General features: G+C 42.1%; 1 protein-coding gene and 1 long non-coding RNA gene across 9 annotated transcripts in view; one reads left to right on the plus strand and one right to left on the minus strand.

Annotated features, from left to right (window-relative positions):
- Positions 1–25363, minus strand: part of LOC134564858 (transcription factor RFX3-like) — a 200054-nt gene that overhangs the window by 81395 nt on the left and 93296 nt on the right. For 6 of the 8 annotated variants that reach the window (XM_063424108.1, XM_063424110.1, XM_063424105.1 and 3 more), the window contains 2 exons: positions 15768–16017; positions 455–529 (listed from right to left, as the gene is read on the minus strand). In XM_063424108.1, the coding sequence (XP_063280178.1) occupies positions 455–529; positions 15768–16017 (325 nt within the window). The remainder of the gene's footprint in view (positions 1–454; positions 530–15767; positions 16018–25363) is intronic. The other 2 variants (XM_063424112.1, XM_063424109.1) reach the window with 2 other exon arrangements.
- Positions 7581–8900, plus strand: LOC134564865 (uncharacterized). Its single transcript, XR_010083681.1, has 2 exons — positions 7581–7837; positions 8010–8900. It is a non-coding gene; the product is annotated as an uncharacterized LOC134564865 (long non-coding RNA).

The following is a 25363-nucleotide window of genomic DNA, read 5'->3' on the forward strand; positions in this document are numbered from 1 at the left end:
TTGTTATAATAAACTTATTCAGAATAATAGAAATATTTGAAAAGAAACCTAAACTATATTTTTATTCAAACTGGGTGCACTGCTTATTTCCCCCTTTACCTACTCTTAAATTATTATATCAGGTACACAAATTATAGAAAATTAATTTTGAATGTCAAACACAGACTACCTAAGGGTTATTTGGTTATTATTTTTATATTTACATTGGGACCTGCAAAATAGACAAATACGTTAAGCTGCATTAACACAATACAGAACCTAGAAAAGAAATGCACTCTACAGTGTCATGACACTTAGCCTGACAAAATATAGTGACATAAGATGTAGATTTATGAGCAACTAAAATTGAAAGATTACAAGAAAAAAATAGCAATAAATTAAAACAAACATTTAGAGGCAGGCTAAGCATGCAGAACAAGATAGAGATTAGCTGTCATGAAAGAAGAGAACTTACATGGCTATTGAGAAGAGAGCTTCTGTGAGTAGAAAGACCATCAGACTTTTGAAGTGTCTCGATCGCCATTTCAATCTGATAATAGATGTCATTAGAAAATTACTCAAGACAGTATAAAAGACTAATCATAAAAATTGTCATAGATTCCCTTAAGTTCAACAGAAATATCTAGTTTGGTCATAGCTAAGGGATATTTTCTACTTAAAGGCCTCATCCTGAAGTCCTCATGGAGGCAAACCTCCTAGTGAAGTCAGGGTGGCATTTTGCTTGCATATTGTGATGGGTTTTGTGTTTACTCTCTTTTCTTTCTGTGAGATAGACCTTTGGGAGGAAAAAGGCAAAACAGGCCCAACTTAAAGGTCACAAAGATAGTTTTATTAACACACACTAAAAGAAGAAAAAAAGAGGAAAAAAAAAAGAAAATTTGAACTCTTCAAAACTCTTCTCCCTTCCCTACAAACTGTTCACTTTCCCACAACCAACACAGAGAGACAACTTGTGATTTTCAGTCAGTTTCACCATTTGGAAACAGTCTTTCATTACTTCTTTAGGAGAGAAGTCTCTTTAGAGTCATGGATCCCACTGATTTTGTAACAGTTTTCTTGTGGGTTTTAACTGTCACAGAAATATCCACCCAGGGAAAATTTGCTTCTGTGACCACTCTGACCTTTCTTCCCATTAGCAGTTTCCCAAGTTGCTCATGGGTCATGTGAACTCGGGCATATTGGGGTGTCACCTTTTAAAGATTCACAACTCCAGAGGCAAAGGATTCTTCTTCTCAGGGAACAGAGCTATCTCTTCACTTCTCCACTGGCACAAAGGCTTCTCATCTCTCTCTGTTCAAACATCTCATGAGACTACAAGAATCACAGATTCTAATGCAATATTACTCAGTCTATCACAGCACCTTTGCTCAAAAAATCCACAAATAAACAATCATCTCCCCAAATGCATATCTTCCTCATGGTTTGAAGGGATAAATTACATATAGAGTTCAGTTCCATGGCTCTAATTGAAGTCCAGCCATCAGGCAACTCCTCTATCCTTCCTCCAATTAGTCTTTCACTCTCTCTCTCTCCATCTGACTTCATGCTGGGTCTTCTATATGTTCACTCTGCCCATCTCTCTTCTCTCTCAAGGAAGGGTCAAGTTTCAAAAGCTTCAGGTTACTAAGAAAAGGTTAAATCTGCCCTGGTTTGCGATGGTCATGTGACTGGCTTCTCTGGCTGCCTTCCTCAGAGTGGCTGGGCTTCTCCCTGCTTCTCCTCTTTGCCTGGGAGTCACTGGAGGAAAGGGAGAGAGGGAGAGAGGGGTCTCTGCCCACCCCTCGATTGCAATCCAGGTGGGCTCGGTCCAGCTGGGCCCAAAGGTGTTATCAGAGGCCCAGCTCCTGCTGCTCCCTCCTGGCTCGGTTGGATCCAGGCCTCCAGCCGCCTCCCCTACTGGCCGGCCGGGCCCAGAGGCACGGCCAGGCCCTGAGCTGATTCTCCCCCCTACAAGGGGAAGGGAACAGCAGGGCCGGGCCAGCCTAGGCTGTCCTAGGAGAACGGCCCGGCTCAATGTTACCTGTTCAAGCGGACGGGAGGAAAGATAAGACCTGCCCTCACTCAGAATTTTATATGGGTATTCCTCAAAGTTGCATCTAGCTTCCTCAATTGTCTAACAATATGTCAGTATTTAAAAATGAACTCTGATAGGTGCTTGTCTCAAAACAATTCCAAAGTCCTGACGGGGAACTGTTTTCAATTTACCTAAAAACCAAACTGTGTCAACCTATAACACATATATACTGCAGGATCCCACTTTCAAAGTCCCATTTACCTTCCTCCCTACTCATGAAATAAGAGAAGTGGATTTACTAGTAAGCTACATTGCAAACAGTAAAAATTACTGAACAATCAGTTTTTTGAATAAAAGAAAAAAAAAACCAGAATAAAATCCTAAGAAATGCCTCAGTGTTTCTTCCTCTAAGTATTTGAGAAAGAACTGTGCACACTTTGAGTGTGAATAAGAAGCAAAATTTCTGCACTCTGCAACCATGGAGTAAAATCTCAATCATTCCATAGGTTTTCTGCCATTAGCTTCATTGTACAGATCTCACCCTCTACAGCCTGTTAAAGCATTCTTTTAATATTCAGAGCTCTCAAAGTAAATGAAAATCAGAGCCTTACACAGACAGCAAGATCCATCCTTAAAAGATAAAAAAAATCAGATGGGTTCAAAATAATACTTTTAAAGGAAAAATTATTATAAACCACTAATTATGCAGTAGCATTATTCCTAATACAAATGAGTAAAGACAACCATATCGCTTCCTATTCTTCCCTTCCATATTAATACATCTTATTTATTCAATAATGACAACAATAAAAATAAAATTACAATCTAACTGTAGTTCAGATGCAGAGCTAGAATAGCAAAAACATTAAAAGTCATCGAGACAATGGGATGTACAGTAAAAGAAGGCACATAATGAGCTACATTAAATGGAAAAAACAGAAAAGCAATGGAAAAGCATATGTAAATTTAGAACCACTTATCTCCACTGTTGACAGTTTTTAAATAAATCTTCCCTACACTTCTTTAATTATTGCACTATTGATGGCTTAAGTTTTAGCTTTCATGTTCCTCAGATTCTGTGCTGCCTAGGAGTGTAGTTCTGAGCCTCATATTAAGTGCTGGTAAGCTCTCTCACAGAGTAGGTGGACAAAACAAATCCTTTTCCAGCTTGAGACCAAGGACAACCATTACAACTTTCAGGCCTAAAATCATAAACAACAGTGGACTGAAGAGAGAAAACAAGAAGGATGGGACTTCATAATCTGAAGCTGTAATTGGACAATCAACCTCAATATACAAATGGACCAAAATTTATAAAAGTGTGAGACCTCGTGACCGGTCGTCCATTTCTGTGACCATTTTGGGTCCATCTTGGGTGTAGCCCTGGCCAGGCTCTTGTACTGCCCAAGGTGTATCCTTTAAGGCCTTTTAATAAATACCTACTTTATTCTCTTAGCTCTGTCTAGTCTCTGTTCCAGGTCAGCCTTCTCAAGGCATCACTATTATCTAAAGAGTTTATAGTGGTAAATTGCATTACTAAAATGAGTTCACTCAATATACAGCACAAAACTGAAAAATATTTCAGATTATATTTCACTTAGTGCATAAATAAAATGCGCTTTCCCCTTTTTATAAACTAATCAAATAGTATTCTTACTGTAAGAATTCTCAATGAAAAAGGAAGTCTTTCTTACAACTGTTTACTATTAGAAATATAAGCCTTTTGATAAAAGCATACTAGGATCTGATGATATGCAAGAAATATTGCAAAATAATGTTTGGACACAGATTTTTTTTCTTGCTTCAGTAGAAAATACTATTAAGTCAAACTATTCAATCAGTCAGAAAAGGTCAAATTTAAAAGAATACTGTATATTAAAAATTAAAAGGTCAATATTTCATCATACTAAGATCAACTCACTATATTGTACAACCATAGACTCTCCCATTTGAACATAATATTATAACATCATGCATAATTTAAATCGTAATTCTGAATCTCACTCCACTCTTTGACAATACCTTCTCTACAGCAGTACTACAGGGCTGAAGTCCTGTCTCCTGCTGTTCATTCAAGCTATTAAACTACCCTCTCACTTCACTGACAAGTTTTTGTGACCCATTCAAAGAACCAATTTTTAAAAATCATAAATTATGAAAATATATATATATATAAAATCATAGAGTCATAGAAACATAGAATGGTTTGAGTTGGGAGAGGCCTTAAGAATCATCCAGTTCAAACCCCTACACCACGGGCAGGGACACATTCCATTAGACAAGGTTGCAGAGACCCCCATCCAACCTGGCCTTGAATGCTTTCAGGGATGGGGTATCCACAACTTCTCTGGGAAACTTGTGCCTCACCACTCTCACAGTATTCTTCCTAATATCTAATCTAAACCTACTCTCTTTCAGTCAGAAGCCATTCCCCCTTGTCCTGTCACTACATGCTCTTGTAAAAAGCTCCTCTCAAGCTTTCTTGTTGGTTCCCTTCAGGTACTGAAAGGCCACAATAAGGTCTCCCCAAAGCCTTCTCTTCTCTAGGCTTAACAACTCCCAGCTCTCTCAGCCTTTCTTCAGAGGAGAGGTGCTTCAGCCCTCTGATCATCTTGATGGCCTCCAGGGCAGGTTTCACCAGAGTGAAGTAAAGGGGCAGAATATAGATGAAATCAACTTCTCAGTGCTGTGAGATCCTGCAGAAATCTTTGAATTTGTGGAATTTGTTTGCAAGGGTACTTGCGAGCAGCAGTTTTTTCCTCCTAGTTGGAGAAAGAAGAGGAAGTGAAGACATGGAAAAAGACAACATGATGGCACCAAGGTCAGTGGAAAGAAAGAGAGAGAAGACGTGCTCCAAGCATCGGAGTCAAGATGTCTCTGCAAGCTGTGTTGAGGACTATAATAAAACAAACTGTCTCCCTATAATCCATGAAGTCCATGGGGGGGGATGCAGAGATCTGCTCACAGCCTGTGGGAAAAGGTGCTCATGCTGGAGTGAGTGGATGCTAAAAAAGCTATAATCCAGTGGGAGACCCAGAGAGAGAGGACTCTTGCTTCCAGAGACAGAGAAAGAGGGCCCTTGCTACCACACTAGAGCAGCTTATCCTTAAAAGATGACACCCCATGGACTAGTGACCCACGCAATGGCAGTTTGGGGAAGACTGTTTTGCCTGTGGGAAGGATTCACATTACAGCAGGTTGGGTGGGACTGCTACTCGTGAAATTAGAACCATGCTGGAGAAGTTAATGGAAAACTGTGTCCCATGGGAAAGACCCCACAACATAGCAGAAGAGAGAGACTCCTCTCCCTAAATGAACTGAAGAAAGATCTCAAGTGACGAACTGACCAAATACCCCCACACGGTCTCCCTGCACTGTCAGTGGGAAAGAGGGAGGGGCTGGGGGGGTGGAAAAGTGTTTTAAACACTAATCTTACTCCTCATTATCCTCCTTTGACTCTGTTAATAATAAATTTACTTTATAACTTGAAGTTTGAGCCTGTTTTGCCCTCAGACTGTTTTCTCCTGGTCCTTATCTCAACTCACGAGCCCTTCGTCACGATTCATGTCAGTGCCTGGTGTTTTAACCAGTGTCAAACCCCGATAGCTGAACACAGGGTTGATAATACAGAGATGTTTTGTTATTGCTGAGCAGGGCCTACACAGAGCCAAGGCTTTTTCTGCTTTTCATACTGCCAAACTGCCAAGGAGGCTGGGAGTGTGTGGGAAGTTGGGAGGAGACACAGCCAGGACAGGTGACCCAAACTGACCAAAGGGATATTCCAGACCATATGACATCATGCTCTGTAGCAGGAGCAGGATGACTTATATCATAAGGTAGAGCTATCCCAAACTGGGCCTCAGACCAGGCCTTAGACCTGGGCTTGCTAGGCCTCAACATTTAACCTACGTAGAACTAGATAAGTCTGTGGCGCAGTTAGAATTTCACTTAAGGTGTACACATGCTTTAGCTGAGATAGTTAGGATGGAAACACGGTTGCTGCCTTAAACTGTAATAGCTTACATATTTGTCCACGCTCACTGCCAATAGAAATGCACCTGTTGCTGTAAACTATCTTTCCTGTATATAACCAGACATTTCGGGGAATAAAGCGGAGAACGTGTGATATAACCATGTTGGCTGGACCCTCGTTTTTCTAGTCTCCGGTCCCTACACGGTCCTAGCTTCAATGCTCAGTATATAAAGTGGGAGGAAGAAGGAGGAAGGGGGGAAAGGGATGTTTGGAGTGATGGTGTTTGTCTTCCCAAGTCACTGTTATGCGTGACAGAGCCCTGTTCTCCTGGAGATGGCTGAACACCTACCTGCCCACGGGAAACAGTGAATTCATTTCTTGTTTTGCTTTGTTTGTGCGAGTGGCTTTTCCTTTCCCTATTAAACTGTCTTTATCTCAACCCATGAGTTCTCCAGCTTTTACCCTTCCAATTCGCTCCCTGATCATGCTGGTGGGGGAGTGAGCGAGTGGCTGCATTGGCTTGGTTGCTGGCTGGAGTTAAACCACAACAGACACACAGAAATCCACTACTCTAGAAAAGATTTTAACACCATGCCACTAAGATTTGAACTGTAATGATAGCAGTGGCTAGTCATGTTTAACCTACTCTATACATTTTTACAGAAGAAAAGAAAAAGAACAGACAAATTCACTTCAGGGATTCAGAGGCATCTCCAATATCAAATTTTGAATACCTCAGAAACAAAACATCATTGTGTTCCTTTGACCAATTTCTTAATAATGAGAATAGTTTTCCATACAAGTGTATTGGGTTTATGTGGCAAGGTTTTGGTAGTCCTGGCGGTGCAGGGATGGCTTCTGAGAGAAGACACTAGAAGCTGTTCTCATGTCAGAGACAGTTCCAGTCAGCTCCAAGATCGACCTGCCACTGGCCAAATGATGTTGCAAGAGCCTCTGTGCAAACATATTTAAGAAGGGGTAAAAAAAACTTCACAATGGCAGCTAGAAGTGAGAATATGTGAGAAATAAAATCATGCAGCCACTAAGATCAGTAAAGGAAGAGGGGAGTGACTGCTCCAGGCCTCTGAACAGAAATTTCCCTGCAGCCCATGAAGGTTAACAGTGGAGCAGATATCCACCTGCAGCCCATGGAGGACCCCATTGTAGGAATGTATTTCCACACCCGAGCAGGTGTTTCTATATAAGGGAGTTTCAGCTTACCTTGGAACATGTAAGGAAGTTAAACTAGAATTTTCTATATCCTTCTCATTGTAACTGGCTCAGTGCCAGTACAGGGGCACTGGTTGGATCTTTGGGATGTTTCTCAAAACCTGTAGCTGTTTCTATTGGCAGTTTGCCAATAGAGCACTCCTAGGTCATTCAGTACTTATGGATGAGCACAGAGGTGCTCTGGGATTTTTAGGGTGTTTTTAGCAGGGTGTCAGAGGTTTCTCTGACACCTGTGCTCAACTTTTTCTTTTATTTATGTATTGTTATTTTACTTTTATTAAAACTTATTGCTTTACAAAACACCTCTGAAGAGCCGTCTTGCTATTATTAAGCCATTCTGAAAAGTGCTGGACACCCTGCTGTCGTGGTTTGAAGGGAAGTGAGTTTTTTTGGAAGTAGTGGTCAAACCAATCAGTCTTTAGATCTGAATATTGGCACCTTTGTTGGCCACTAAGAGGTGGACACGCCTCTGAGGACACGAGGGGTTAAAAGCCGGATTTCCCAGCAGGACTCTCTCTTTCCTGCTCTGCTTTCGGAGAGGGAGCGTCTTCTCCTCTCCCCTGCCTGGGCCTGGCTAGGCCGGGTGGGGGAGGGGAGCAAGGTGGGCCTGGCTGAGCAAGGTGGGCCTCGGGGTGGGGAACAGAGGGAGCTGGAGTGGAGCTGGTCCAGCTTCCATCTAGAATGGAGGGGTGGAGGGAGAACTTTGGAGGTGCCTTCCGTCCCCCTCCCTGTCCCATCCCGTTCCCCCCCCCTTCCCCCCCCGGTCCCGTCTCTCTCCCCCCCCCCCCACAGAGAGAAGGTGCCGAGTTGGAGCTGCTTGTGAGACCTGCAGTGCCTGCGATCGCCTGTGCCTGACCTTGGTGGTGGGAGATAAAGCTTTTAACTCTTTCTAAGGCAGAAGAGAGTTATCCCTGGACGCTGTATTCTCATAGTTGGTGGTTTTAGAAGAGAGAGGACAGCCTGGGACCAAGAGGGTAATGGGAGATGGAAAGAAGCCCCTTTGATTGCCGGAATGAAGAGGAGTGGCTTATGAGGCTGGACTTTTCTTGCATAATGATAGCCATAGACGGACCCTGGACCCTCCTGACTATAAATAAGACTGTGTTTGGGTGGATGTTTTTGGCTCAAACCCAGAGACGTTCTGGCCTGCTTCTTGGAGCCCCCGGCCCCAGGGGTAAATGGGGGGGACCTGAGTCCCAAAATGAGAAGATGGCTGGTTTTTGGTACTTGGCCAAAACATCCTTAAAAAGAGCCCTGTGGCAGTGCAGGTCCATGGACGGCAGTGAGAGTGCCGGACATGGAAAGGAGGGTGTCACCCTGGCAGACCCTTCCAGGCAGTGCCATGGGTGACGTGGGAACACGGGATGGTGGACCTGTGTTTCCTGTGGGGGGATGGTCTGTGGTGCGAGAGAGACTCCTCTCGTCCTGGATGGAATGTGGATTGTCTGAATTTTAAAGGATGATGGTTTGGATTAGGAACCCAGGGTTGTTGAGGGATTAAGCAAGTAGATGAAGGTAATGTGCCGGAGTCAACTGAGTGAGCATGTATGGAATGGAATTGGGGGGAGGAGAAGCAGTGTTTTTGGGAGGTTTTCTCTTCTGCTTTTGGGTGGTTGGGTTTTTCTTTCCTTTTCTATTGTCCGTTGTTATGTAGTGTAATAAATTGTCTGTCTGTTTCAAGTATTAGGCCTGCTCTGCTCTGTTCTTGACCACATCTCACAGCTGTTAATTAGGTAAAATATACCCTCATGGGTGCATTGGCATTTTGTCAAATGTCAACCCATGACACCTGCGAAACTCGATAAATCTTCACATAGCTTATTTCATCCTGTCCACGTGCAAAGATTTTATCACCCCACAGTGGGCAAGGTAGATGTGTCCTAAAAGAAAGCTCCTGGCAGGAATGGTGGCTTGTGGAGAGGAGCCCATGCTGGAGCAGGTTTGTTGGCAGGACCTGTGACCCTGTGGGGGACCCATGCTAGAACAGTCCACTCCTTAGGGACTTCACCCCATGGAAAAAAATAAACACTCTGGAGCAGTTTGTGAAGAACTGTAGCCAGTGGGAATGCCCACATTGGAGAAGTTCATGAAGGACTGTCTCCCGTGGGTGGGACCCCACGCTGGAGCAGGGCAAGAACATGAAGAGGAAGAAAAGGCAAAAACAAAAAGTGTTATGAACTGGTGGCAACCCCCATTCCCTGTCCCCCTGTGCTGCTCTGAGGGAGGAAGTAGAAAAGTTGGGAACGAAGCTGAGCCTGGGAAGAAGGGAGGGGTGGGTGAAAGGTGTTTTTAGATTTGCTCTTATTTCTCATTATCCTGCTCTGTTTAATTGGCAATAAATTAAAATAATTTCACCAAGTCAAGCCTGATTTGCCTTTGAAAGTGTGGTGGGTTGACCCTGGCTGGCCTCCAGGTGCCCACCAAGCTGCTTTAACACTCCTCCTCAGCTGGACAGGGAGAGAAAAAAAATGACAAAAAGCTTATGAGTTGAAATAAAGACAGGGAGATCACTCACCAATTATGGTCAGAGGCAAAACAGATGAGGAGTGGGATTGAGAGTGGCTTGGTGGGCACCTGGTGGCTGGGCCAACCTACCACAAAGTTATTTCAGAAACAATTTTTTTGTAATGGATACACTAAATATAGCATACTGATATAGGTATGTGATGTACTGAATAAATACATTAAGAGGCAAAACTAGAAACAAAATACTAGGTGCTACAGGGCTTTTAAAATTTAATTTTTAAATGCAATTGAAATTTTTTAACACAACAAAAGATAATGGCTGAAAGCTAGAGAGAAATGAGCAATATAAGCATATGAGGCCAGAATGTAAATGGTGCAAGTGTGTCTGACCTTAGTCTCATGGGGATTTTTTGGAAATCCAGTGGGGGCTGTATGGGGCTCCCAGGGGCAGAGTAAGACATATATGTAATTCTGTCTACTGTGCAACACTGAAACTTATCTCTTTCCCTGGGAAGGGATAGAAACAAGTCGTGATGCTTCACAGATATGGAGCAGAATGAATCAGGAGGCAGAGTCTTGAGGGACAGAGGTTAATGAGAGTACAAGATCCCCCAAATCCTCTAAATTTCCACTCCACTAGTTAATTCATAATTGACCAACATTTTTAACAGTGATAGTACTTGAACTTGGACTGACTGATTAAACAGATTATTCACCTTCTTGTGTTTGGAAACCTAGACTGAATGCCTTTTTCACCAAACAAGTCATTGTGTTCAGAAAAAGATTTGAATAAAAATGTCAGGCCTGCATGATTTAAAGGTCAGACTAGGTGATTTAATTTTCCAATATAACATAAAGATTATTGTATCTCTTATTTTTTAATCTGAAGCAGTTTGTTCATTTTAGGATGAATACAGCTATAAAAACTATTCTGCCAATTACCAGAGAGGTGAGGAAAAAAGGAAAAAAATCCTTTACCTAGAAAGAGGTTGGTTGTTTGTATAAATAAAATCTTATTTCAAACTACTTTCCAAATCACAACTACTCCAGCTTAAAATAAGGCTATGGAAGCTTACACATTTTTATACTTTTTTTCTCTTAAAGAACTATACTTCCTCCAAAACTATACTATCAGGATTTGACATTACTATTGGCCCTCCTTATTTGTGGCTGTTATTCTTTTTCTCCCACTCCATTATCAAATGGTTTATTTTAGAAAGGTGCCATGCTTTCTTTTCCATCAAGAGAATGCTTAGCACACTGTATTTAGTACCAGGAGTATTCACTAATTAATTCAGAAGTATTAACTAATTATTAATTCATATTGGCTTTGTTTTTATTTCCATGTACCTTTTGATGTGCACAAGCATGACTGAAATAGGATACATTTCTGAGTCAATAGTTCCTATGGATAGTGATGATTGATGAATAACAGTGACTGCAGATCAACCTTAATGCTTGCTAGAAAAAATAGAACTAATAGATGGAAGTTCCTTCCAGGATGGCAAGCATAATACATTTTTTAATTTAATAACTATATACACATTTAAAAAGTTTTTACATTAGGAAACATTGGTGTTATGATGCAAATTTCATCTGAACAACCCTTAAAACATTTACATATGGTAAAAAGTGCCAGGTGATTTAAATTCTATTATTTATTGGGGAGTTGAGTTAATCTTCTAATTCGTCTTTGCTGTAGCTGCCCATCCTCTGACATTAACTGTCAGTAACCCACCCAGACTCATCATTCAAGTAGGATACATGTGATATAATTTCAAATTGCAACAATGTATTAGTGGAATTATCAGGAAGAGCTAAAATCTTACCAATGTTATGACTAATTTGCTAGTTACAAAAAAATATAATTATTTGATTAGGGACAGTGAATAAAACAAAATGAAGTTGTTTATTGTAAACAGTGAAACAGAACTAAATCTTGATATGGCAAAAGTGTCACAGCTTATAAAAGGCCCATGCCTGGTTCATTTGTCTTCATGTGAAAATTATCCAAAATTAATTCAAAATATTTGCATACATTTGATGAGTATTACATTAAGAAGCAGGTCTGGCTACATATTATTGTGATCTCTTAAATTGCCTATATAAGTGTGCAAAAATATTATAATGATGCAGGTAGAATGAGGAGGAAAACTGAAATGTGCTAGGCAAAAAACAAGAAAAATTGAACTGGTAGGTTGCTCTAGTTTACCCGGTTTATTTAAACCTTCTAGTATATTTAAAGCAGCATGTGTTTGATGTCACAGTTTAGGCTGAACTGTTTAGGTTTCAATTGACTATTTCTTGTATGAGTTGAATCCTATATATCAAGAGTCTTAAATTAATTAGAGATATCAAGAACTAATTAGAGTTCTCAAGACTGGTGGCAGCCCTTGCTGCAGTGATCATGCCCTGGTGGAATTCACAGTCTTGAGGGATATGGGCCAGGTGAAGAGTAGAGTCAGGACTTCGAATTTTAAGAGAACAAAATTTCTGTTGTTTAAGGAATTAGTGGATGGGACTCCCTGGGAAACTGCCTTCAGGGATAAAGGAGCTGAACAGTCAGCTCTTCAAGTACATTATTCTTAGAGCACAAGAGCTCTTGATTCCCACATGCAAGAGATCAGGCAAGGAGGGCAGGAAACCAGAATGGCCTAATAAGGATCTCCTGGTCAAACCTAAAGTATGAGAAGGAAATGCACGGGCTGTGGAAACAGGGACATGGGAACATGGAAAGAATATGGGGATGCTGCCCAAATGTGTAGGGATGGGATCAGGAAAGCTAAGGCACAGCTGGTGCTGAATTTGGCAAGGGATGAGAAGAATGAGAAGGGCTTCTACAGGTATCTTGGCCAGAAAAGAAAGATTAAAGAAAAGGTACTCTCTTCTCCAGCCTGATACATAGCACAGGACAACTGGTGACAACTGACATGGAAAAGGCTTAGGTACGCAACTATTTTTTTGCCTCAGTTTTCAATGAAAATCTCTCTTCCCACATATCTCAAGCCCCAAACCTGAAGGCAATAACTGGAGGAAAGAAGTCTCTCCCATCAGAGAAGATCGGTTCATGACCACCAGAGGAACCTGAATGCACACAAGTCCATGGGACCCAACAAGATGCATTCCAGGTTCCTGAGGGAATTGGCTGATACAGTTGCCAAGTCATTCTGCATTATATTTGTCATGGCAGTCAGGAAACGACCCTGGTGACAGGAAAAAGGGGAACATTGTATCCATTTTTAAAAAAAGGTAAAAAGGAGGATCCTGGAAACAACCAACCAGTCAACCTCACCTCTGGCCTGGTAAGATCATGAAATGCATTGTCCTGAAAAGTATAGAGTCCAGTATTATTTAGCCTATTCATCAATAACTTGGATGAAGGAATAGAGTACCTTCAACACAGGTTTGCTGGCCATACAAAACTTTGAGGAGTGGCAAATACTCCAGAGTGCTGTGCTTCCATTCAGAAGGGTCTCAATAGACTGGAGAGATGGGCAGAGAAGAACTGTCTGAAACTCAACAAAGGCAAGTGCAGTCTTGCACCTGGTAAGGAATAACCCCAGGCAACAGTACAGGCTGGAGGTGACCTGCTGGAAAGCAGCTCTGTGGAGAAGGACCTGGGGATCCTGGTGGACAACAAGCTGCCCATGAGCCAGCAGTGCCCTTGTGGCCAAGAAGGCAAATGGTATCCTGGAGTGCAGTGGGAAGAGAATTACCAGCAGGTGGAGGGAAGTGATCCTGCCCCTCTACTCAGCCCTTGTGAGGCCACATCTGTAGTGCTATGTCCAGTTCTGGGCTCCTCAGTACAAGAGACATGGAGATCCTCGACCAAGTCCAGTGGAGGGCTGTGAGCCTGATATTTTTGGGCCTTAGAGATTTTAGCCTGCTGGTAGCTGCTAACTCCTTTCCCGAGGGAAAAGTTTCTTAGGAAAGCTTCTTCCCAAAACAATCTTGGCAAAACAACTATCCTTTCCCAGTAGTGTAGTAGCTAAAGTACCTGCCTACCACACGGGATACCAAAGTTCGATTCCCTCTCTGAGAACCAGAAAGGCAAAAGTGCCACCTGGGAAAGGATAGTTGTTTTGCCAAGATTGTTTTGGGCAGAAGCTTTCCTAATAAGCTTTTCCCTCGGGAAAGGAGTTAGCAGCTACCAGCAGGCTAAAATCTCTAAGGCCCAAAAATATCAGGCCCACAGAGGGCTATAAAGATGATTAGAGGATGAGCAACTCACTTATGAGTAAATGCTCAAGAAGCTGAGCCTGTTAAACTTGGAGAAGAGATGGCTGAGGAGATCTTATCAATGTATATAAGTATCGAAAAGGAGGGTGCCAAGAGGATGGGGCCAGGCTCTGCTTGGTGGTGCCAAGCAATAAGATGAGGATCAACAGGCAGTAGCTGGAACACAGGAAGTTCCAACTGAACATTAGGAAGAACTTTACTGTGCAGGTGACTGAGCATTGGAACAGGTTGCCCAGAGAGATTGTGGAGTCTCCTTCCCTGAAGATATTCAAGAACTGTCTGGATATAATCCTAAAAAATGTATTCTAGGGCCCTTGCTTGAGCAGAGAGGTTGGACTAAGCAACCTCCAGTGGTCCCTTCCAACTTACCCATTCCATGATTCTGCATATGTCAAAACATGGAAAACAAGGGGGTGATTAGGGACACAATCAACATGACTTCACCAAAGGCAAATCATGTCTGACTAATCTAGTGGTCTTCTACAATGGAATGACTACATCAGTGGAAAAGGGAAGAGCTACAGATGTAATCGACCTGGACTTCTGTAAGGCCTTTGAAATGGTCCCCCAAAACATTCTGGCCACTAAATTGGAGAGATATGGGTTTGATCAATGGACTGTTAGATGGATAAGAAACTGGATGGCCATGTCTGAAGAGTTACAGTCAATGGCTCCATGTCCAAATGGAGATCAGTGACTAGTGGTGTCTCTCTGGGGTTCATACTGGGACATTAAGAATGACAAAAGACTGTGTTGTCCCATACCTGGAAGTGTTCAGGGTCAGGTTGGTCAGGTCTTTGAGCAACCTGATCTAGTGTAAGATGTCCCTGCCCATACTGTGTTCGGTTTTGGGCCCCTCACTACAAGACATTGAGGGTGCAGAGAAGGACAAGGGAGCTAGTGACGGGTCTGGAGAGTAAGTCATATGAGGAGCGGGGCTGACTGAGCTGGGGTTGTTTAGCATGGAGAAGAGGATGCTCAGGGCAGACCTTATCACTCTTTACAACTACCTGAAAAGCGCTTGTAGCCAGATTTTCAGTCTCATTCACATTCTTATGTATGCAAGCATCCCCAGTGAAACTGCACTGGTTTTGGCTGGGATAGTTAATTTTCTTCACAGTAGCTAGTATGGGGCTGTGTTTTAGATTTGTACTGAAAACAGTGTTGATAACACAGGGATGTTTTAGTTATTGCTGAGCAGGGCTTACACACAGTCAAGGCCTTTTCTGCTTCTCATGCTGCCCCACCAGTGAGTAGGCTGGGGGTAGACAAGAAGTCAGGAGGGAACACAGCTGGGACAGCTAACTCCAATTGACCAAAGGGATATTCCATACCATATGATGTCACGCTCAGCAATAAAACTAGAGGAGACATTGGCAGGGGGGGTCACTGCTCGGGGACTGACTGGGCAGCTGGACTGGCTCAGTCAGTTGGTGAGCAATTGCTTTCATTTGCATCACTTCTCTTTGTTATTTTTTCTTTTCCTTTTAATTTTTATTCCTATCAGTATTGTCATTATTGTTTCCATTTTAAAATTATTAAATTGTTTTTCTGTCAATCCATGACTTTTCCCTTTTTTATTCTTCTGATTCTCTCCCCCATCCCACTGGGTGAGAGTGCGTGTCTGTGTGGTGCTTAGTTGTCAGCTGGGATTAAACCATGATAGCACTATACTATTTACATGTACAGAGTTAAACTAAATGTAAATATTTGCAAGACAAAGCCATGTATTACTGATTCTGCCAACATAATATGCTTTTTGCTACAGAAACATGTCAGTATGCCAGAACATCATAGTGATTAAGAAATATCCCCAAAGAGTTAACATAGTTCTGAAGTACTTACTGTAGCTGGGGAGGCTTGTGTTGTATGAGTCACTGAATGACCAGAATTTTCCATTGAATTGCCAATCAGATAGGTCCCTCCTGAGTTGCTAATGAGCTGTCCTCCTGCAACACCCATCTGAATCCCTCCGGTGCCCACCATACTATGAGAGGAGACCACTGTAGTTGCCTGTGAAGAACTTCCTTCGAAGTAATTTCCCCCAGTGTTTTGGCTAAACATCTGGGTTTCCGTGTAAGGATAAGTTGTTCGACTTCAGGAAAAGAAAATAAAAGAAGTAGTAGTTATTTATTTGAATTAAGTGAGGGAAACATCATTGTAGAAAAGTGTACAGTTGCTATAACCAAACTTACCAGTGTGAAAAATATGGGATGTTAATTCATGTTCTTATGGGTTATGACATATTAAAACTATGAAAATCACTGTATATATGTTATATGAGAATATAAGTTTCAGTCTGCCTTGAAAATTTGCTGGGACGGAGAGCAGGCACCACCCTGGAATTTAACATTTAGAAAGGAGACAAAGGATTTACTGGAAAACCGGCCTTCTCAGCATCAGGAGAGGACCCATTAAGATAAGCTATCAGTCTTCTCCTCCCTGGATGGCAGTCGTCAGATCATTATCTTCAGCCAACACCCTCATCCGAGCATCTGAACACCACCATCAGAGGACCATCATCATCCACATCTCTGGAGATGAAATTTTATCATTCATAAACCTGGGCATCTATACACACATGGGAAACAAAAAATTGACACCTCACGGGAGAGAAAGAACTCTTTTCAGCTAAGTTGGAGACGACTATGAATTTGAATAACTAGCTTGGAAACAAAAGGACTATGAGGAAATTTTTGCCAGGGGCGGAATAAAGTGTATAAAAACTAAGCCCCGAACAAGGCCAATTCGTGAACCTAGGGGGGACAGCAGTCAGCCAGGTACTGCATCCCAGTTCACCCTTGACATTTTCCCGGGTAAAAATAGTCAAGTATCTCTGCTGTGGGTGGTTTTGCCGAAATTCTGTAATTCGATCCTTTTTAATAAACCAAATTGTTATAATTTTAATTGGACTACTGTATTGGCATTTATAACACCAGGATTGTCAAAAAAACCCACATCACTGTGAAAAATGCATATTATATGGCTCTATGCAGATATTTACTATATGTATTATGCTAGGTTGAAAAGTTATGCTGTATTAACTTTTGAATAATATAGTGATGTAGTTTTGTAATTAACATTAAGCTGTAGTAATCAAAAATAAAAACTATGTGTGTGAGATATTCTTTTTAGCTCAAGAGAAAGAGAAGATAACCAGGAAATTCTTCACACAGAGATAACAATTACAGAAACCCCTAAATTTCCAGAGAGAGAGATTTATGTCTTCCTGATCAACAGAGACCACCACTTCACTCGAATCCAGACTAAAAGGCGCCTGGGGGGATTAGCAGAGGATTTTTGACAAGGACCAGATAACTTGTTTTGTTTTAAATAAAATATGCATAATCATGAAGTGACTCCTCTTAAGAGAAGAATTCTACTATAACGGGGTCCTTCTCCTGCTGACTTTGGTCTAGGGAGAGGAGACCCAGCCCAGGGCTGTTCTCTTTGTCATTATTGTCTCATAAATTGTCCTACTCTAAATTGTTTAACCTTTATTATTGTATTTGTATTACTATTTTTTTATAACCATTTTAATTTTTATTAAATTTCCAAAAATCCCAAAAGCGAGTGATTGGCGTTTATTACATCACAAAATAACGTCATATGTCAAAGTACTGACGTAATTAATTTGGACTCATTGTTAAAATAAGTATTCAATTAACGTAACAGAAAATGATTTTAGTCCCATCTGAAGATGAGTGGAGAAAAGTATGACAAAAATTGAAGAAATGAGAGGAAGATCTCATTCAAGTATTAATATATTATACAGTAATTTAAAAAAATGTTGTAACTTAAAATCCTCCAGTCAAAGCTGGATTTTTATTTATATGACATTTATTTTGTATACTGTTTTCAACTGTAATAGAAATAATTTTCTTCCTAGCAGTTGGTACAGTGCTGTGTTTTGGATTTAGGATGAGAATAATGTTGATAACACACTGATGTTTTAGTTGTTGCTACGTGTTGGGGGTTAGATTTGTTTCTTTTTTACTTAGAGAATTTTTCCCATAAGTTGCTAGGAAACTAATTACTGGGTATTTGTAGGTATTTAAGCAGAACAAAGGGGCCAGAGGGGAGGAGTTATAGCACCTGGCTACACTTCTTTGGGTCTTTGGGAGTTTCTCTAGGTGAGGTTTGGGGGCAGATAAAGGACAGGGCTGGGGGCAGCTTCACTCTCTTGCTCTGGGCAGTGGAGAGACGAAGGCCAGGATGCTGCTCGCTGCAGGAATTCGTTGTTACTCCCCCGTCCGGTCTTGGAAAATCGACCACCATCTGCTTGTGTGCCCTGGAACCCTGAGCTCACCTCCTCCTGCCCTGCCGGGCCGGCCCTGTCCCATCACCGCTGTTTCTTCGGCACTACTTTAAAGCTTTTCACTCCTCTGTGGCCCCACACTGCCTCTGCCCTGCTGGGACATGCCTGCCGCTCCAGCAACCACTGACAGAACTGCTGATACATCTCATCCACCAACCCGGGATTATTTTTTTTCCACCGCTCCAGATTGGTGCTCTTGGAGTCCCAAGCGATCAGACTGCCCTGGGCTTTGTAAAACCAAAGCCCCTCGAGGTTCTTGGTTCTGTTTATTATTAATGCTGTAGTTGTTATTGTTTGCCTTGTTAGACATACTAGTAAAGGACTGTTATTCTTATCCCCATACCTCTGCCTGAAAGTCCCTTTAATTTTCTAAACTACAATAATTTAGAGGGAGGGGATTTGAATTCTCCATTCCAAGGGAGGTACTGCTCCCTCCCTAGCAGACACCTGTCTTTCAAACCGAGGCACTATGTAGTGCTTATACTAAGTCAAGGACTTTTCAGCCCCTCAGGCCCAGTCAGCAGAAATGCTAGGGGTGCACAAGAAGCTAGGAGGGGGCACAGCCAGGACAACTGACCCAAACTGACATAACGGATATTCCATGTGTGAGCTCACAGCCCGGGAAGCAAACCACATCCTGGGCTGCATCAAAAGGAGAATTTGCAGCAGGTTGAAGGAGGTGATTCTCCCCCTCTACTCATCTCTTGTGAGATCTCATCTGGAGTACTGAGTACAGTTCTGGGTGCCCTCAACATAAGGACATGGAACTGTTGGAACAAGTCCAGAAGAAGGTCACGAAGTTGATAAGAGGACTGGAGCACCTCCCCTACAAAGACAGGCTGAGAAAGTTGGGGCTATTCAGCCTGGAGAAGAGAAGGTTGCATGAAGACCTCATAGTAACCTTCCAGTATCTGAAGGGACCTACAGGGAAGCTGGAGAGGGACTCTTCATCAGGAACTGTAGTGATAGGACAAGGAGTAATGGGTACAAATTGAAAGAGGGGAAATTTAGGTTAGACATAAGAAATTCTTTACGGGGAAGGTGGTAAGGCACTGGAACAAGTTGCCCAGAGAAGTTGTGGTTGCCCCATCCCTGGCAGTGTTCAAAGCCAGGTTGGATGTGTAATATATGATGTGAGATAATTCGTGTTCATACAATGTAAATGTGAAATCATTCATGTTCATGTAATATGATGTGGAACAACCCGCATTTGTGATCGATGGTGTAAAATCAGTCATGTTTTAGAAGGAATACGGTAACAGTCACTCGGCCTTGGAAATAAAGAAAAATTATTAGGAATTGTAAACGCCTTTGCCCCAAAACTCGGGCAAGGACCACCATTTGCAACAGAAAGGAGAGTGACTACGAGGAGAGATAAGCCCACTCCAGAGATGAACTCGACAACAACCAACGATTATCGCTTGATATGGATCTAGCCTCCATCATCGGGATGTGCATCCCAATACGAGATTCCCAGAAATTGAATCAAGTATTCATCTCTATTCGAAAATCCAATCAACCGTCTGGTAGTGAGGACAGAATTACATGAATATGGAAAAGGAATCGGAAAGACAAAGAAGTATGAAGCAATGCCCTGTCCGACTGAAAAACTGTATATAAACTGACCCTGCAGAGACTGAAATTGTGAACAGGGGAGCTCTGGTGCAATAGAGGCCGCAGCTAAGTTCACCCAGTGCCGACCCCGGGCTCGACACTGACTTTGTTTGTGGCTTTTTCATTTTGCAAATTCTGTTTCCAAATTCTATTTTGTAAATTATCAATAAAATTCTTTTTTATTAATTTGATTTGCTACGCATTTATAACAGATGGGACTTGGAGCAATCTGGTCTAATGGAAGATGTCCCTGCCCAAGGCAGGGAGTTTGGAACTAGATGATCTTTAAGGCCCCTCCCAACCCTTAACATTCTATGATGTCATGCTCAGCATATAAACTGTGAGGAGTTCGCCAGGGGGCTGGAATCACAGCTCAGGGATGGGCTGGGCATCAGTCAGCAAGTGGTGAGCCATTGCATTTTGCATAATTTGTTTTGTATGTTCTATTTTCTTCTCTTCCTTTTTTATCTAAGAAAGCTTTCCTTATCTCAACCCATGAGGTTTACTATTCACAGAATCACTGAATCATAGAATCATCAAGGTTGAAAAGACCTTTAAAATCATAAAGTCCAACCGTCAACCTCAACAACTATCAAGTCTGTCAAACCATTTTTCCCAATTCTCTTCCCCATCCCACTGCAGGGAGAGAGGAATGAATGAACAGCTGTGTGGTGCTTAGTTGATAGCTGGGGTTAAACCACAACAACTTTGTACATTACAAAACTGTAAACGTGACAAAAAATGTCAGCCAAGAGGGTCTTATATACAAGAGTCCTATAAATGCTTTGCTTTGATTTCAAATTCACTGAAATTCTCTGGCTGAAGCTTGAAATTCTGAGCTCATTTGTATTTTAAGACATTCAGTTAGTTCAGCAGAGTGAAATTTCAAATTGGACAGCAATATGTACAGTGTTATTATGAAAAAGAAGGAAAAACTAAAATAGAACTAGAATTTGTGAAAGGATTTATGGAGGGAGTAGAAAAAGTCAAAGGAACAGCAGCAATTTCACACAGTTCTTTCCAACTATTAAACATTTGGGCCTCATTAACCAGTTAATCTTTGTGGGAGGTTAGACTTTTTTCTTTTTTTTTTCTTTTTCTTTCAGGGAATTTTTCTCACATTTGTTGCTAAGAGATATTAATGACCTGTACTTAAGAGAGACAAAAGAAGTGTCCAAGGTGGGGGGAAGGGGTGCAGATGGCTGCAGTCCCTTAGCCAGGGGCTTTGCTCTTGGTAAGGACAGAGATACAGTGAGATTTTGGCTGGGGGTGAGGGGCTGGGCTCAACTCCGAGCTCTCTCTCTTGCTCTTGGGATAGGAGGGGAGACAGGCTGCAGTCGCTGTGGGAAGAATTTGCCACCACTGCGGCCACCATCTCCTACTATTTTCTCCTACCGTGAGTTTTGAGTTACTCTCCTGGTGGTTGAGTGAAAGGACTCTGTGTACACTATTGTCAATTTGGTAGTTACATTGATTTCTAATCTATACTATTTCTTTGCTAGCTGTAATATAGGTACCTTTATGTCATGCACTGTTTTATGTAATCTACTAGTATTTTTTTTTGTTTATACTGTGTAGTAACTAACTCTGTTTAAGGACTTTTGTCTGTTACCTCATGTGAAAAAGGCATATTGTGTGTGTGGCTCTACGCAGATATTTACTATATGTAATATGCTAGGTAGAAAAGTTATGCAATATTAACATTTTAAATAATATAGTAAATGCAGTTTTTAACATTGAATCTAAGTAAGAATTGTGTGTAAGGTATTGTCCTTAGCTCAAGAGCGAAGAGAAGATAACCCGGAGGTTTCTACACAGAGAGAACAATTACAACAAGCCAGACAAAAACCCCTCTTGGATGTTTCAGAGGGAAAGATGCATATCTCCTCGAAACCACCCTGGTCAAGCCAGACCATGCATATCTCCTTGAATCCACAAAGCTACCTGGTTAAGCCAGACTCCAGGACGCCAGGGGTTTTGCAAAAGGCTCTTGGCAAACGGGCTTTTCTTAGATAAAGTATGCATAATCATTAAAGTTTGTCCTCAAAAATAGAGATGCTTCTCCCTAACGGGGCCCTTCTCTTTCGCAGCTATGGTCTGAGAGGAGAGGGGACGGTAGACCTGGGCTACCTTTCTTTGCTCTTATTGCCTCATTATTTGTCCTGTCTCTGAAAACTTTTTAAACTTTTATTATTGTATTAATATTTTTGTAACCAATTTTTATTCTTTATTAAATTTTCATAAATTTCAAAAAGCGAGTGATTGGCATTTATCACACCTCATATCTATTCAATAAATAACTCATTTTACAATAGACCTAATTGAACATTCTTAAGAACTTGTGAACAAGAGTGATTTAGGTGAGGGTCACTTAAGTGGAGCTGCAGCCAAAAATCTGAGCCTAAGGTAGGGCTTGTCCAAAGCTCTCACTCCATCCAAAGCAGTCTCACCGGAGTGGAGTAAAGGGGCAGAATCACCTCTCTTGACTTTCTGGCCAGGATGGTTTTGATGCAGCCCAAGGACATAGTTGGCTTTCTGGGCTGCAAGCACACATTGCCAGCTCATGTCTAGTCTCTCATCCACCAGCACCCTCAAGTCCTTCTCAGCAGGGCTGCTCTCGATCAGTTCATCCCCCAGTCTATATTAACACCGGGGTTCGCCTGGACCCAGGTGCAGCACCAGCACTTGGTCTTGTTAAATCTTATGAGATTCTCATGGGCATGGTTCTCAAGCTTGTCCAGATTCCTCTGGATAGCATCCCATTCTTCAGGTGTGTTAACTGCACCACTCATCTTGGTGTCATCTGCAATTCTGCTGAGGGTGCACTCAATCCCTTTGTCTATGTCATTGATGAAGATACTAAATAACACTGGTCCCAATATGGACCCCTGAGGGACACCACTTGTCACTGATGTCCATCAGGACTCTGAGCTATTGATCACTTCCCTTTGGATGCAACTTTCCAACCAATTCCTTATCTACCTAACAGTCCACCCACTGAATCCATCTCTCCAATTTAGAGAGAAGGATATGGGGGACTATGTCAAAGGCTTTACTGATGCCAAATTGATTATTTGCCTTTTTAAAAAAATATATTTTCTCTATTCTTTACACATATATTTGTAGCTCTGTTGCCTATTATTGTATTTGTAGTTAGCTCCAGTATTTTTTTTCCTTAGCCTGATAGGCAGAAATACAAATCACATTCCAGAGGCTCCAAGCTGGTGGTCCAAGACTCCTTTCCTACCTTGATTCTTCCTGGGAACCAAAGTTGAAACAGCTCTTCAAGACACATATTCATAAACAGAGTTTAGTCCCTCTCTAGAGGAGGGGAAATTCAAAAAAGGGCTCAACTGAGGGGAATTACCTCACCAATTATGTTTCTAATTGGGGATTCTTGTCAGATATGCTAATTTGCAAAATGTATAAAAATTGTATATGCAGTATGTTGTGTGTGCATCTTCAATGTTTTCCACCTGGCGAATTGTGCACCAAAGGATCCTTATAAAGGTAACTCCTTTTTATCATCCTGTGTCTGGGTCATGATTTTAGGGCCAGGGAAAAAGCATCATTACAGAAGTCCAAATAAATGACACCTGTAGCCCTTCCCTTGTCCACTGATGGAGTCACTTCATCACAGAAGGCCACTAGGTTGGTCAGGCAGTACTTGCTTTTGGGGAAGCCATGCTAACTGTCCCGAATCACCTCCCTGTCCTCCATGTGCCTTAGCATAGCTTCTAAGAAATATTTTTTTTTTACTCTAAGGGTGGTCAAACACGTGTATTGGGTTTGGCTGAGCTGGAATTCATTTTCCCATAGCAGCCATCCCAGTGCTATGTTTTGCATTGGGAGCTAGAAAGATGATGATAACACAGCAGTGTTTTGGCTGCTGTTGGGCAGTGCTGGCACAGCATCAGCACTCTCCCCAACACCCTCCCCCCCCCATCAATGGGCTGGGAGTGGGGAAGATCCTGGGAGGGGACACAACTAGGCCAGCTAACTCAAATTAACCAAAGGGATATTCCATACCATATGATGTCAGCTTAAATATAAAAGCTAAAGAAGGGAGGAAGAATGGTGGGCATTCATTATTTATGTTTGCCTTCCAGAGCAACCACTTCATGTACTGAAGCCCTGCTTCCTGGGAAGTGTCTAAACATCACTCACTGTAGAGAATAATTTTTTTCTCTCCTTATGTTCATGCAAACTTTTGCTTTTGCTTTAATAAACTGCCTTATCTCAACCGATTATTTTACATCTTATTTTTCTCTCCCCTGTCCCACTGGGAAGGAGAGGGAAAAAGGGGCTTGATGGGTACCTGGCATTCAGCCAAAGTCAACCACTACATGTTCATCCTGTTTGTTTCTCATACTGAGTGCACTGGTGTACAAGCATTTCAGCTATGCTCCTGATCCCCAAATCTAAATGTAAACATTCCTTCTTTCATTTCAAAACTATTGCCCCTTGTCCTGTCAGTACAAGCTCTGGCCAAAAGTGCCTCTCTGCCCCCTTTATATATTTAAAGAGTACAATAAGGTCTCCTAGGAGCCTTCTCTTCTCCAGGCTGAACAATACCAACTCTCATAATCTTTCCTCTTACAAGAAGTGTTCCAGCCCTCTAATCATCTTTGTGGCCCTCCTCTGGACTTTCTGTAACAGAACTGGATGTTGTACTCCAAGTAGGGTCTCATGAGAGTGAAGTAGAGGGGGAGAATTCACCTCCTCCAAACTGCTGACCACACTGACTTTTATGCAGCCCAGAATGTGACTGGTTTTCTGGGATGCAAGTGCACATTGCCAGTCCATGGTCAATTTTTCATCCACCAGTATATCCTCAGGTCCTTTTCTTCAGGGCTGCTCTCAATCCATTCATCCCCAATCTGTATTGATACTTGGGATTGCCCTGATCCAGGTGCAGGACCACGCACTTGGCCTTGGTGAACTTCATGAGGTTTGCATGAGCCCACTCCTCTCTAGCCTGTCAAGATGCCTCTGGATGGCATTCCATTCCTTCCCTTTTCCTGTCTGTTACCCATGCTGCATGCATTGCTACAGAGGCACTTTAGTGGGCCTATTGACCTTGTCAGCTTTTTAGAGGAACACAAAGGGAAGGGATGTCAACTGCACCACTCAGCTTGGTGTCATCTGCAAACTTGCTGAAGGTGCACTCAAACTCACTGTGTCATTGATGAAGATATTAAAAAGTATTGGTCTCAATAAGTACCCTGACAGACACCACTTGTAACTGGTTTCCACTTGAACACTGCACTATTGACTGTAAGTCTTTGGACATGGTCATCTAGCAAATTCCTTATCCATCTAACAGTCCCCATATCTCTCCAATTTAGTGGCCAGAATGTTTTGGGGCCATTTGAAAGGTCTTACAGAAGTCCAGGTAGATGACATCTGTAGCTCTTCCCTTTTCCACTGATGCAGTCATTCCATTGTAGAAGACCACTAAAATGATCATGCACAATTTGCCTTTAGTGAAGCCAAGCTGGCTGTGCTA

Source organism: Prinia subflava, assembly GCF_021018805.1.
Source record: "Prinia subflava isolate CZ2003 ecotype Zambia chromosome W unlocalized genomic scaffold, Cam_Psub_1.2 scaffold_22_NEW, whole genome shotgun sequence".
In the NCBI taxonomy this organism is placed as follows: Eukaryota; Metazoa; Chordata; class Aves; order Passeriformes; family Cisticolidae; genus Prinia; species Prinia subflava.